We start from the raw sequence: 14,291 nt of genomic DNA, 5'->3' as shown, positions 1-14,291 counted from the left end.
GACTAGTGCTGCAATAAACATATGAGTACAGGTATCTTTTTGACTAATTGTGTCTCCTGTCCAATCAATCAGGCCTGATGGCCTGACCCTGCTTAACTTTCTGAGATCAGATGAGATCAGGTGTGTTCAGGATGGTATGACTGTTAGATTGATATAATGATGTCTTTTCCTTTGGGAAGATACCCATTATGGGATTGCTGGATCCAGTGGTAGTTCTGTTTTTAGTTCTTTGAGAAATATCCATAGGGTTTTTCATGGAGGTTGTATTAATTTACTTTCCCACCAGCAGTGTATAGTTTTCCCTGTTCTCTCTGCATCTTCACCAACATCTTTTGTTTTTCTATTTTTTGTTTTGTTGTTGTTTTGTTTTAGAGAGAGTCTCCCTCTGATGCTCAGGCTGTAGTGGATCTCAGCTCACTACAACATTCGCCTCCTGGGTTTAAGCAATTCTCGTGCCTCAGCCACCTGAGTAGCTGGTATTACAGGCATGCACCACCATTCCCAGCTAATTTCTGTATTTTTAGTAGAGACGCAGTTTCGCCATGTTGGCCAGGCTGATCTGAAACTCCTGGGTTCAACTGCCTCGGCCTCCCAAAGTGCTGGGATTACAGGCGTGAATCACCATGTTCGGCCATCTTTTGTTTTTTGACTTTTTGCCATTCTGACTGGTGTAAGATGGTATCTCACTGTGGTTTTAATTTGCATTTCTCTGGTTAGTGATGTTGATTTTTTCATATGTTTTTTTTTGGCCACTTGTATGTCTTCTTTTGAAAAGTGTTCATGCTCTTTCCCCACGTTTTAATGGAGTTATTTGTGTTTTCTTGTTGAGTTGTTTGAGTTCCTTGTAGATTCTGGATCTTAGCTCATTGTTGGATCATAGTTTGCAAATATTTTCTCCCACTTCCAGGTTGTCTGTTGACTATTTCTTTTGCTGCCCAACTTCAGCACTTTCAACATTTTGTGCCAAGTGATTCTTTTTTGTGGGGGCTGTACTGTACATTGGAGGGTACATTTAGCAGCACTCCTGGCTTCTGTACACTAGGAGTCAGTAGCAACTCTGCCTCTGCCTTACCACCCCCTGCCAGTTGTGACAACCAAAAACATCTTTAGAATTACCCCCCAAATGTCTCCTGTTTGGAGGGACAAAATTGCCTCTACTTAGTTAAATGTTACCATAATGTGAAACCTTGTGGAAAAATTGAAATAATAATGGAAAATATTTGAATTTATGATGTGTAGAATTCTATAAATATAAATTTTTTAAACAATCACTTGCCAAGGATGCTGGATGCTCCCAGGGGATGGAGGTGAATAAAATCTTCCATCATAAGCAGTTTATATGGCAAAGGATTATAAGTACACTAGTAACTAAAATTCAGCACAAATGTAATGAAAATCACTCTGGTACTGGCGCAAGCAAATTCAAAATTTCTATTAAAAAGAGTAAGTTGTGAAAAATAAAGTGACCGGTTGAAAACTGTGGAGAACTGAAAGTGTGTATGTCCCATTTAAAACAGGCAGCACCGAGTGTTAGCATAGGGGAACTCTAGGTGATTTATATGCTCAGAAACACAGGTCTGATGTACAATCTAACATCAAAAGCATTTAGTTTGGAGGATTTGGTCTATCTGGGCTCTTTGTTCATCTAGAAACTTACAAAGAGATTGACAAACAAAAACTAAGAAAGGAATAGTAGCAAAATGAAGAATTTTCACTGTGGCATTTTACTTTCATGTGTAAACTGGACAAATGCTGTGCACGAGGGGAGTCCTGCACATTCTTCCTATCACCCTTTGACACAATTCCTGGACCTTTGCCATATCCTGCTATCACCCTTCACAGCCTAGGGTGGTTTTAGGACCACTGAAATGGAAGAGGGAAATCTTCATTTTTCAAAAATGCACGGAAAGCTTCATAAAAGATTCAGGTGTCTTAAATTGAAGTCCATAGTCTGTACAAAAGTTACACTGTATGTATGCATAACCCTGTGGAATAATACATCATCAGAGGCATTTGCATATACCTTAATTGAATACAGCATGTATCTCCTAAGGGACAGTGAAGGACTCTAAAGCAGGAATCTGACATTTCACATAGATTTTAAAATTAAATCTTACATGTGTTTTGCACTAAAGAGAATAAGCACATGCATTTGACTCATGCTGTTCTTTTCCTACCCATAAAACAAAGGAGATTTTGCTTTCTGGGTTTACAATAGAAGGTAATGGTAACATAACAATATTCTCAGATAATTGGAGACAATGGTCACCCTACCCTGAAAACTACCATATCTTCACTAATAAATCTGGGAAATAAATTTTTTTGATTCCTACTGTCTGCAGATGAATGTCCCGACCCGCGGGATGAACAACGCAGACCCTGGAGGAGGGGGTGGGAATGGAAAGAGACAAGAGACACAAGAAATGGAGACAAGACAGTGCTCTGATCAAGTCTCGTTTAATGGTGGAAAAGCAACGCCTTATATAGGCTGACAATAGGGGGAAGGGCTAGGAGCAGGCGGGGAATGAAAGACGTCACCGGGCGCATGCTCGGTAGGCTTAGTCTCTCCCGGCGCGGGAGGTAATTTACCCGCCGGCGGGAAAAGTTCGCGCGCGCGGGAAGGTTTGATGATGAAGAACCAGAAGTGCGCCATCTTGTCTCCGCAATGTGGAGCTTAAGCAACAGAGGCCACAGCAATATCCGGGCTACACGGCTCCGACAGGTCCCCCTTTTTATTATATTATTAAACGACTAGAAGATATTCCCTCGGGAACTGCGCCTGTCTTAGGTTGGAGTGACACATCTCTTCACTGGTACCCGTCATGGGATTAGGCAGTAGCTATGACGGCCCTCCTGTCTTAGGTTAGTGAGGGATGACACTCTCTTACCCGTCATTGGCTGTCCAGTTCAGCGCACAAGGAAGGTGGTTTATAGCAAGTGTAAGTATGGACCACCGTGATCTTCTTGTTCAAGGCGATGATAATGGACCTGTATGGGTTTGGCTTGGATTGCCTCGATTTGTTGCTTAATGAATGTCATGAGCTTATTGAAGATTATAGGTCCTAAAGAAAGTAACAGCAATAAACAAAGCAAAGGGCCTAACAAGGGTAAAATATAGGGGAGGAGTCCATGGAAACCAGTCCAAAATGGGTTTTCAATCATTTCTTTCCGTCGTTTTTCCAAATCTTCTTGCAGTCGTTTGATTTTGTCTCTGACGATCCGGACTTGTTGGCGTAAAAACAACACCTTTCCTGTAGAGCTAAGCAGATACCTCCCTGTTCTGCAGTTAGTAAATCTAGGCCTCTTCTATTTTGAAGCACTACTTCTGCCAGAGAGTCTACCTGATCTTGTAGATCTTGTATAGTACTTGAAATGGCCTGTACATCTGAGATCAATTGGCGAGATAATTTGGTGTATTGAGTAACAGAACCCCCTAGGCTAGTAGCCCCAGTCGTTACGGCAGTAGTTATGCCTAATCCTACAAGTAAAGGGATAAATTGTATTGCTCTTTTGGGTCTTCCTAAAAAGTGATCTATGGCTGGAATAGGTATAGGTTCATCTCCAGGAATAATGTCTATATCTGGCAGAAGGGTGGCTAGGACACAAAGTCCCGTCCAGTTTGTGGCAAGTATGTGTATGCTTTATTATTGCCACATACAAAAACTGAACTATTTGGGGCACACAGGAATGGGAAGCATTAGAGACAATAGAGCAATTAGTAAATTCAACTATGCCTACATCAATATCATATGAGTCATTACGAAACGGGGAATAGATGCAAGAGGAGTTAGCAAACTCGAAGGGCTGCACTAAAAGGGGGGGAATGATGGGGCAGGAAGGATTGGATGTGGAATATGAGTCATTACTGGGTATGGCAAGAGGAACAGGATACAGTTGTGATATAGGTTTCAGGTGGGCTGGCAAAATATCCCCCAGCGCAATCACAAGGCTTACCATGTCGCTGTTGTATTATTGTAATGGCTTCACGTGGATCGCCAAAGCCGGCATGAACTTGGAATGCCTGGAATGCTTGGTAAGTCAGCACTAGGATCCAGAGGAATTTGTAATTGGGGTTCATCTCCTTAATTCCGACGCAGCAGGCTCCCGCGGCGGTTGAAGGGATTTCTCTTTACTTTAGCTGCCGGCCGTCCTATGCGCCCTCTTCCTCACGCAATTCCCTCGTATCCAAGCCCGGCGTTGGGCGCCACGTGTCCCGACCCGCGGGATGAACAACGCAGACCCTGGAGGAGGGGGTGGGAATGGAAAGAGACAAGAGACACAAGAAATGGAGACAAGACAGTGCTCTGATCAAGTCTCGTTTAATGGTGGAAAAGCAACGCCTTATATAGGCTGACAATAGGGGAAGGGCTAGGAGCAGGCGGGGAATGAAAGACGTCACCGGGCGCATGCTCGGTAGGCTTAGTCTCTCCCGGCGCGGGAGGTAATTTACCCGCCGGCGGGAAAAGTTCGCGCGCGCGGGAAGGTTTGATGATGAAGAACCAGGAAGTGCGCCATCTGTCTCCGCAATGTGGAGCTTAAGCAACAGAGGCCACAGCAATATCCGGGCTACACGGCTCCGGACAGATGAAGGCTAAATAAACTGTTAAACTTGGAAATGATAGCCCTCCTTGATCTGTAGCTAACACTTTTTTTTTCAGCTATGTCTCAGTGGTCTCCTACTAAGACATAAGACCTTTATTTTCCCTCTTGCAGGAGTTGAAATCTTTGCAACTTGTTAAGGCCCCAGTCGAGAAGTGGCTACTTTTTTCTTATCACCTCTCAAATGATGTGAACTCCTTATTTTGGTTCTCCATGGTTCTTGGAATATATCCATCTTAGTTGTGGCTGGGACTGCTATCTGGTTATCAGCCTTATTTCCTTTTCCTCCTGGGCATGTAGCTAGACTTCATTTCACAACTCCATTTCCATTAGGTGTGTCCATGTGAATAGGCTCTGGACAATAGAATATGGCACAAGAGATATATGCCAATTTGAAGCTTGACCCATAAAAGACCTCCCACAAAATTCACCATGCCCTTTCCTCATCCATTTTCTGCTGATGGGAGGCAGAGGATCCCAGTGAGTATCCAAAATTCTAGGTTATGGAAAGTCACCAGGTGGGAGGACCTTAGGTACCAAATGTCTTAGAGAAAACTGAAAAACATTTAAAAATGATGTGAGTGAGAAATGAGCTCTTGTTGTATCAAGCTAATGAAATTTTACAGTTATTTGTTGCAGCAGTTATCGTGCTGTCACCCATTCATCAGTGTGTTTCTTATATTTCAGTTGTTCATAGTATTTGCCATATGTCTTCTGTTTCACCCAGCACCAAGGGTGATGTTTCTGCATAGTAGAGATTCAGTGTATCATTCAAGGTTTAAAAACATCATCTTAAGTTCATAGCTTATGGGACAAGTTCCAGAGTCAGCATTAGATAAGAGGTGATAGGAGCTGAGAAGAGGGCTGTCAAACTTTCTAGGGAAGAAGTGCTGGAAGGTTAGAGACCAGGCATTGCTGATAAGACTTCCAGCACTTAATTCATGACTTCTGCTTGTAACTACAGCTGGATTTTACCTTATCATAGTCAGATAATATCTTGAAAGGGAAAGGCTGTTCCCTGCAGAAAAGCAACAGAGCCCAGAATCTGAAGACAGAGAGGAAATCCCTGTCAAAATGTATCCCTAAAAGCATACATTTTCGTAGCCTAGGGTGACCTTTGAGGTCATCAGTTGATCCCTGAAACCCCTGTTTTATGAGAAAGATGGGACGCAGAGGGGTAGAGAAATGTATTACTTTCCCAAAGTTCCGAATCCAACACTGGAATTTTATGTTAAGAATACTTTTATTCCCTAGTTTAAAAAAATAAAATTTAAAAAATACCTTCTTCAAACAATTATTTGAGTGCATACTTTCCTCTTACCCCCACTCCATACCAAAGACCAAATGAAATGTGTGGGAAGGGAGCATATATTTTGTGTTGGAGAGGTTTGGGGAGAAAGATGTTTCTGTTTTGTCCAAACTCGAAATGATAGGATCCTGAAAGGTCTGTTAATCGATTGTCTCAGATTAATCTGCTTAAATACAGGCCCTTGAATACTGAAATTATTTAGTGTAAACTAGAATTTATGAAATTATATGCACAAAAGCATTTAGTCTGAAACACTGTCAGAATCTACAGCCTCATGGTTCTAGTGAATATTTACCCTCTCACCTCATCCCTAAACTAACTTGTTCTCTGTCTTTATTATTCCCTGTTTTTTGTTTTGTTTTGTTGTTTTTGAGACAGGATCTCAGTCTGTTGTTCAGGCTGGAGTGCAGTGGCACAATCATGGCTCACTGTAGCTTTGACCTCCCCGGGCTCAGGTGATCCTCCCACCTCAGCGTCCTGAGTAGCTAGGACCACAGGCACACACCAACATGCTCAGCTAATTTTTGTATTTTTTTGCAGAGATGGAGTTTCGCCATGTTGCCCAGCCTGGTCTCAAACTCCTGGGCTCAAGTGATTCTTCCTCCTTGGCCTCCCAAAGTGCTAGGATTATAGGTGTGCGACATCACGACTGGCCTCATTCACTCTTGACTCCTTCAGGCTCTATCATTCTATTCGAATGTGTGTAACCTACTGCTCAGGTATAAATACGTCCCAGGTAGAGTCTCCACATGCTTCTTTCATGCCACCCTTGCCCTCATCCTCCCAAACAAGCATCTGCTGGTGAGTGCACTTCTATCTCAAAGAGGGAACGGAAGAGAACTAAGAGCTCATGTTTGCTTTTGGTGTTTAGATGTTCCACGGGGCTCATTATTTGATAATTATCTTTTTATGTGTCTGACGCCACATCACCCATAAGCTCAGTGAGGACGGAGCACAGCCTCAGGATTCAAACCTTAGCAGACATGCATTCAGCATTCATTTATCCAGCAAATACTCACAGAATGCTTAGTTGCTTTCATATATTATCTCATCTAATTGTACCAACAACACTTTAAAGGAAACATTAATATCCTTATTTCACGAATGAGGAAAGCTGAGACTTCGGTCAAACCACTTGTTTAAGAACAGCTGATAAAAGGCAGTGCCGTGAAATCGTATCCAGATTGGGTTTACTCTAAAATCAGATGCTTGTGGATCGCCTTAGTCTATTTGGTGATAATTCCTGGTGTATCTCCTTTCCACCTCTTGTTAACACCTTCTCATACTACATCTTTTCTCTCTCTTGCAAATATTTCCTTACTGCCTTCTTCCACTCCCTTGGACTCACTAGTTAAAATGGGGAATTGGGTTCTTCAATCCACTAGAATCATTTCTGGGATACTAATTTTCCACCTTCTTCCCTATTCCCATTATTTGAAGTCTAGCTATATCGTCTTCTTAAAATTTTTAATACTGTTGTATTCATTTCTCCCAACCCAAAGACAATTTTATTTTAGCATCTTATTCACTCTTTTTTCTGTACCTTGTTCTCAACAATTTAATAAAGCATAAGAATGACTCTTTAGATTCCCCAAACTCAGACTTCTTGCCTTAACAGAGCTTAATAGAACTGTCTTCCTATTCCTTATCACTCAGTGACAGTACTGTTACACCCTGGATTCCAATTTAGAAATCTCATAATTCTTATTATCTCTCAAATCACATTGCATCCACCAAAACGATATGTCCTATACCACCATTGTTCATCCATTTTCTCTTAAAACTCTTTTGGCTTCTGAAAGTAAAGAGTCACTTTATTTTTCTCTATCCCATTTGTCATGAGATTAAGGACTCTGAACCTATACGTAAAATAATATTAAAGCCACTGGAGGCGATACATGCAAGGGCTTTGGATGAATCCAGCTTCCATGTGAATATTTCTTCTGTAATGTGTTAATTAATTTGTTCTATAAGATGTTAAAAGGTTTTCTCACAAGCAAAGATCTCTAGATGCCCATTTCTCTGAATCTGTGATAGCCGGACACCCCTAGGGGGCGCTCTGTCTCTCAAAATACAAGGGGCTGACAGCAGCGTCCCTCTGGGGTGGGGCTCACTCTAGGGGTGTGGCCTCACGGAGAGCCTCAGCCCACTAGAGTTTGGCTTAGAAACAAGTTTGAAAACCTCTTCAGGTCCAGAGCCTTTAAATAATGCCTGCTATGCGCTAAGACAGCCCTGGGTATCCAGAGTTCGCAAAGCAAGGACTGGGGAAGAGAGCGACATGCACCAGACTGATCTCCTTTCCCCTTGACAGCCTCAGCAGAAGTGGAAGGGGATTTGCAGAATTGCACTATTAGCAGCGTCCACCCGAAGGTCTGCACAGAATTAGATTGAGCTGATTCTGGACAAAGCCCACTGTGTACCTTTTTCTACTGGGCAAAAGTTACCCCCAACACCGGCTATAATCAACTCATTTTAGGAGCAAAATGTCAGGCCATAAAGCATCAGATCATTGAAAGACCCAACTAATTAGTCCAGGAAAGGAGTAATAAGAACATCCGTGATCTGAGTTCGATACTAAGGCACAGAGAGACGACTGAGCTATTCTGGTGCTTGCCGTCTGAGGTCCAGACAGTACTTGTGACCCTCTTATCCTCAGAAGAGTAACCACAATTCCCTGGAGTGAAGAATATCCCAATTCACTCATGGAGTCCACTTTAGTCTCATTCTCGACCTTTGTCACCAGTTGGCTAGGATATTTGTTTTTCCAATTCTGTGTTAGGAAAAATAAGTTGCATACAGGATCAGACATCAGATATGTTTCTAAATTCTGCAGCTCTGGGTGGGCAGCCTCATTTGGGGAAATGCTAGCTGCTGTTTCCAACGTAGGGAAGCCCACAGTTTCGGACCCAGAGCTGACAGCGCTGTTCCAGCAGCCCCCACGGCCAGAGGAACCCGGCCTTAGCTCCGCCCCGCCAGCCCGGCCCGGGTGGTTGCGATGCCGCGGTCCTCTGCTCCCGCCGGGCGTGCAGCGGGCGGGCGCGTGTGTTTGTGTGTCTCTGTGTGTGTGTGTGTGTGTGTGTGTGTCTGTGTGTGTGTGAGATGAATTGGAGTCATACGACTGGGTGTTTCCTTCCGAGTGGTTTTGATCAGCAATCCATTAGGAAATCATGGAAACTTTTTTTTCTGGCTAAAAGGATGAAAACTGAGTAAGTACATAGAACTTTGAACTTGAGACGGAATGAAAGAAATTCAAGCAAAAACCCTGACAGTAACCATGTCCATTCAAATTGCGTATGCCCTTTTTATGGTAAAAGCTGTGAATACTTACAGGACAGTGGGAATTTAAAACTAAATGAAGGGAAGTATACAAAAGGCTGAAAGCAAGACTGCTTTAAAACCGGAGGAAAATTGAGGAACTGCTAAGGCAACCTGGCCTGAGTTCAGCTGTGCGACAGACACTTTGGGTTTTAATCTTTTGCGTTCTTCAATGCTGTTTTCAGACTCCAGATTTACTTTGGTGTTGTTTTCTCTCTTCCTGCAAAGCTGAGGCAGAGTCGGACTCCTTTACTGTGAGTTTAAAGATGTGAAAATAAGGCATTACTGGAAGCAACAGTTTGGCAGCCTGGGGTACACTCAGGTTATTCGTTACAACTATTATTATTTGATGTCTTTTTTTAAACTCAGGTCATCCACTTTTGACTGTCATCCATGGAAGAGCTCTTATTAAATGCCGCAGACTTTCGGGACCTATGATTCTTTGGCACAACCCTTTGGAAAATTCTTAAGCAGGGATGAAGCAAACTTGATTGGTGTTGTGGAAAAAGAAGACAGATTAGTATTTTTTATGCTGACAAAAAAATAGCTGCTATGACTTTTCCCGCAACGTGGACAGGGGCCAAGTGAAGCTGAACTGGTCATGGTCTGTCGCCCAGTGTTCCCTTGTCGTCGGCGATTTTGCCCCCGACCCTTCTTGGTGGGCTTGGTGGTGGCAATCTGTCTCTTCTACCAGACTCTGACCCTCCGAGGGACTCGGAAGCTCACAGCCCCTGCCCCTGGGGCTGTACCACACACATCCACTGAAACTCAGGCAAACAGATGCAAGAAAGGATTCTCTCAGGACAAACAGTGCTTCCTTCTCTCTGGAAATGCCCAGGAAACCAGAAAGGTAAGACTCTCACAAGCTTAATGGAGACAATTTCTGCAAAGACAGCAATCTGCCTCTCTGTCCTTTCTATAAAACTAAAATTAACTTCCATGAGGTCTGAAAGGGATCCAGAGTGTAAACAGCCTGGAGAGTGACCTGATGACAGGGAAACACGTTACGTAAGCTTCAACTTCTTATAGTTACTTCCAGAAAGTTCTGGCCTTACTTTGTCTCTTAGGATTTCACTTCATTTCAGTGGAATGAAGTAGACAGTTTGGAGGAGGCATAAAATGACGTGGATTCTTTCTACAATATCAGGATTCTAAGAGATCTGAGGATTTACAATTCAAAAACATAAATCAAAGATTCAAAAACTTTGATAAACCTTGAGTACCTCTTTTCTCAAGGTGGTCAGTATGAGTGCCCAGACCATTCCAGACTCAAAGATTCTCCAAAGTTTCATTTTGTAACTAGCTAGATCGATTCTTAATTGGTGACCAAATTTCTAAAGCAATATATTTACTTCAAAAGTATTTAAAATAATAGTGTAATATATTTCTTCAAAAGAATTGATACACTGTGTTTTATTGTTTATAGGATCAGGGAAATACAGATTATTCTATATTTATTCTATTCAGATAAACTTACTAATCTTACTCGTCAAATGTTGAAAAAAACACAAAAAGCACACGAAGTAACACAGGATTTCTATTTTAATATACCACTCTCCTCATGCCTATCAGTGAAATAATAACCTATAAAATAGTCAAGTGTAAAACAACATGAACAAAGAAAAAAAATCCACACACAAAAAATCATGGTGGCAAAGCTACTAAATTTTATGTTTCAACAAGTACTATTGTAGCAACGTAATTGAGGGTTCTGTAAATAGCATCTTATATCTACAGTAGATTCTGGTCGATCTTATGATGCCGGTTACCATTTGAAGTAGAATTTCCACTTGAAATCCAGCTCTGTTGCTACCGTTATTACCAAAACCTCCACAATTGAGCAGCACCACTTGTTTTAAAAACCCTTTTATTTATTTTGTTTCAGACTACTGCCCTGTGAGACACGTACAGTAGATATGATTGTTATCATTTTATGAACAAGGAGCCTGACACTCAGTGCCATTTAGGTAGGCCACATGGTTAGCATTGTGACATGATGCATCCCCAGAGCAATAGCGATCAAGCTGCTTAGTTCCTACTACAGGGCTGATGCTCTAAAGAAAAGTAAATTCAAAGCCCTTGTAATAATTTTTGAAACCACAACTACAAAAACTTATGGACATACAAAATAACGTTAAGTTAAAACAAAGAAAATTTGAAACTTTTAAGTGACTTCATTTGTTATCCGTAATGCCAAGAAACATCTTGACCAAGAACTATCTTATGACAAGGAATAGTGGATAATAAAAGTTGGAACACTTTAAAATGAAAACTGCAACTGAAATTCTACATCTACTTTTAGGCACAGTAAAGTGATTAAAGAATGTGTATTTTTGTTGTTGTTGTTCCTTTATACTAGCATTAACTTTTTTTTTGTTTCCTGAATACATCACAGTCAAAATGGATGTAAACTGTGACTGTTAAAGTCATTTCTTGTTAGTTTCTAATATTGAGAAATGCAATTTCTTCAAAAATAGTCGAGATAGTTTTTCTCTTATTAAATGCCTAAAATTTTTGCTAAGAATTTTGGATGAAAAGGTTTTCTTCATGAACTTACAGCTTTCTTATTCCCTTCCTTCACTCTGTGTGATTCCTGCTTTGTTTGTAATTTAGGCATATGTTAGCTGTTATTTGTGGGCTGTCATAGAAAATTCTATTTCAACTTTGAATCTCCTACTACTTATAAACCATCTGAAACTTGCTGGCTGCTGGTGTAAAACATTCACTTGAGAATTTTCTTCACCAAAAATGCCAAACACATGTTGAATTTGGTTTACAAATGATTCACAGTCTTAAGTATTTTAACTGTAAGCAAGATTCTAAATTTACAATTAAGTTCAGGAGCCCAGTGGATATGAAAAGTAGATTTCCAAACATTAGCCATGTCACTCCATTTTTAACCTATGCCAGCCCCTGGTTTAAAGCCACTTTTTATTTGAGACAGAAAGGAAGCGAGAAAGAAAGTATCATACACATGTTAATTAAAACCAGACACAAATTAATTCTACTTATAGTATATGTTTTCAAAAAAGAGTCAAATCATATTCTAATTTAAATTATTAGATATTCTTTCAGATGGCTAAAATGAAGAGAGAAAGCCTTTGGGATCAATATATTGATCATTTTCTAAAGTAACTATTTGTGAAGTTCATTTTAAAAAGCTGATTAGACGCTATATAGGTTTCCTGAAAACCTAGAATTAGCTTTGAGGCATTTTATAGAAGTAGCATTATTTCTATCTGTAAATTTTGGATTTTGTTATTACTTTTATTTACTCAAATCTTTGCTTTAAGTGTTTTTAAAAGTTACTTAAAGCAACTGATTTTGACCTAGGGTTCATGGATTCCAGAATGTATTTAGATGTATAAAATGTATACATCCATGGCATTTTATGCAAAATACTGTAATGTAGGTGTATGTGCAGATCTTTGGGGGGGAAATTATAGATTTCTGTCAGATACTCAGAACTAAAAACATCCTAAGAACCACCACAAATGCTTAACAGCCAGTATGTTTACATGTTAAACTAACTGCCCCTCCAAGATGTGTAAATTGGATCTAGATTTAAAAACCTAAAATGGAAAAAATCATAATTAAAGACTTCAACTGAGCATATTAGAACAAGTGTTTCAGTGAATGTTTTGGTGTTTGCAGGGATAAACATTCAGAAACCAAAGTAAATATACAGAAATAAAAACTTCTTGGATCAGAGGTTTTATTCACTGACTAAGTAATACATATTGCCCAGTCTTTTTTGTTGCAGTTATGTCCATGAGAAGACCTTTGGTACTTTATCAGCCTCCTAATGGAAGGTTCTGTACTACCAAATATTTGATCATGGGTGACTTTACCCTGCACACTTTTACACATGGGATCTGATTCAATGTGTAAAGCTGTTTTCAGTATGGATTGAAATCATGGTATAGTATATGCCAACTTTCCATAGTGAGGAAGTACTCTCCCTCTTTCTTGCCAAACTTTAATTCATTTTTCCGTTTGAAAAATCCAAAGGGCTTGGCTAAGCAGATGCATTTTTGTCACTTCTTCAGAGTTTTCTCCCAACATCAGTAGTCTGAATATTGCCTGACAATCTGCCAAGTCTTAAAATTATTTCAATTTAATATATAAACATAGATGTGTTGTCTTCATCAAAGTAGGTCACTCACTAGATTTATCTATTTTTATAGCATCTAACAGTTTAACATTTCATAACACAGGAAGCACATTAAATTATAAACAGAAACAATGAAAGAAAATCTCCTTAGTATATGCTCCTTTAATGGAAACTTTGCTATTTGGGGAATACATTTATACTCACCATAGCCATGTGTTTCTGATTACCTCCTGTTGATGGCTCCAAAATGAGAACTACTATTTTGTTGACTGTTGCTTGACTATTCATTTCCCATATCTTCTTGACTCTCCCTTCTCTTTCAGTGACTGTTCTATATGACATCTGCTTTCTCAAGGATCCAAACACAGCCCAATGCAAATAAGTGGATGTTCTCATTGAAAATGATCTAATTAATCTTGTTTGCAATTCTAATAGTAAATAATATATTTAACATTTGAAAATTTCTTAAAAATTCCTTACTTGACCCAGGTTTTCTAGAAATAGAACTGGAGGCAAATACTTGCATGCTAACACTTTATTAGAGAATGCAATCTCAGGGACACAAGAGCGAGGAACGAACAGAGAAGGGAGAGCAAACACAAGGGAGTACATTATTGCAAATCATTTCCAGAGAGGCTTTCTTCAACTACCACGTCACAGTGCAGGTGCTGCACAAAAGGAGCAGAAAGGGCAAGCAGTTTATCTCCTGATATCTTCTCCTGCCTTTTATTGATTGGAGTCCCTCTCATCGTACTTACAGGTTGAGTTATTTGGCTTCTCAGGGCAGCCACTAGAGAAGCTAGCCCCTGGATGGGTGTCGTCCTGCAGGTGCAAAGGTGAGGTGGACCCTCCTTTTCAATCAGTACTGTGAGTAGGAGCTTCCAGGTCTGTGAAAACACTGTCCTTAGTTTGATGACCACAACAATGGCGAGTAATGCCCACTAGAGGGGTAGA

The 14,291-nt window shown here is 40.5% G+C and overlaps 1 protein-coding gene across 3 annotated transcripts in view; it reads left to right on the top strand.

The window, feature by feature from the left end:
* The first annotated feature begins 8,771 nt into the window (after window positions 1-8,771).
* CPED1 (cadherin like and PC-esterase domain containing 1) overlaps window positions 8,772-14,291 on the top strand; it is a 313,276-nt gene continuing 307,756 nt past the window's right edge. Inside the window, exons 1-2 of one of the 3 annotated variants that reach the window (XM_033193921.1) lie at window positions 8,772-9,114; window positions 9,593-10,073. In XM_033193921.1, coding sequence (XP_033049812.1) covers window positions 9,825-10,073 — 249 coding nt within the window. In that variant the 5' untranslated portion in view covers window positions 8,772-9,114; window positions 9,593-9,824. Of the gene's footprint in view, window positions 9,115-9,222; window positions 10,074-14,291 lie in introns of all 3 variants that reach the window. The other 2 variants (XM_033193920.1, XM_033193919.1) reach the window with 2 other exon arrangements.

The sequence above is a fragment of the Trachypithecus francoisi genome, unplaced genomic scaffold (assembly GCF_009764315.1).
Source record: "Trachypithecus francoisi isolate TF-2019V2 unplaced genomic scaffold, Tfra_2.0 Lachesis_group4, whole genome shotgun sequence".
Taxonomy (NCBI): Eukaryota; Metazoa; Chordata; class Mammalia; order Primates; family Cercopithecidae; genus Trachypithecus; species Trachypithecus francoisi.
This window is presented reverse-complemented; position numbering and strand designations above follow the sequence as displayed.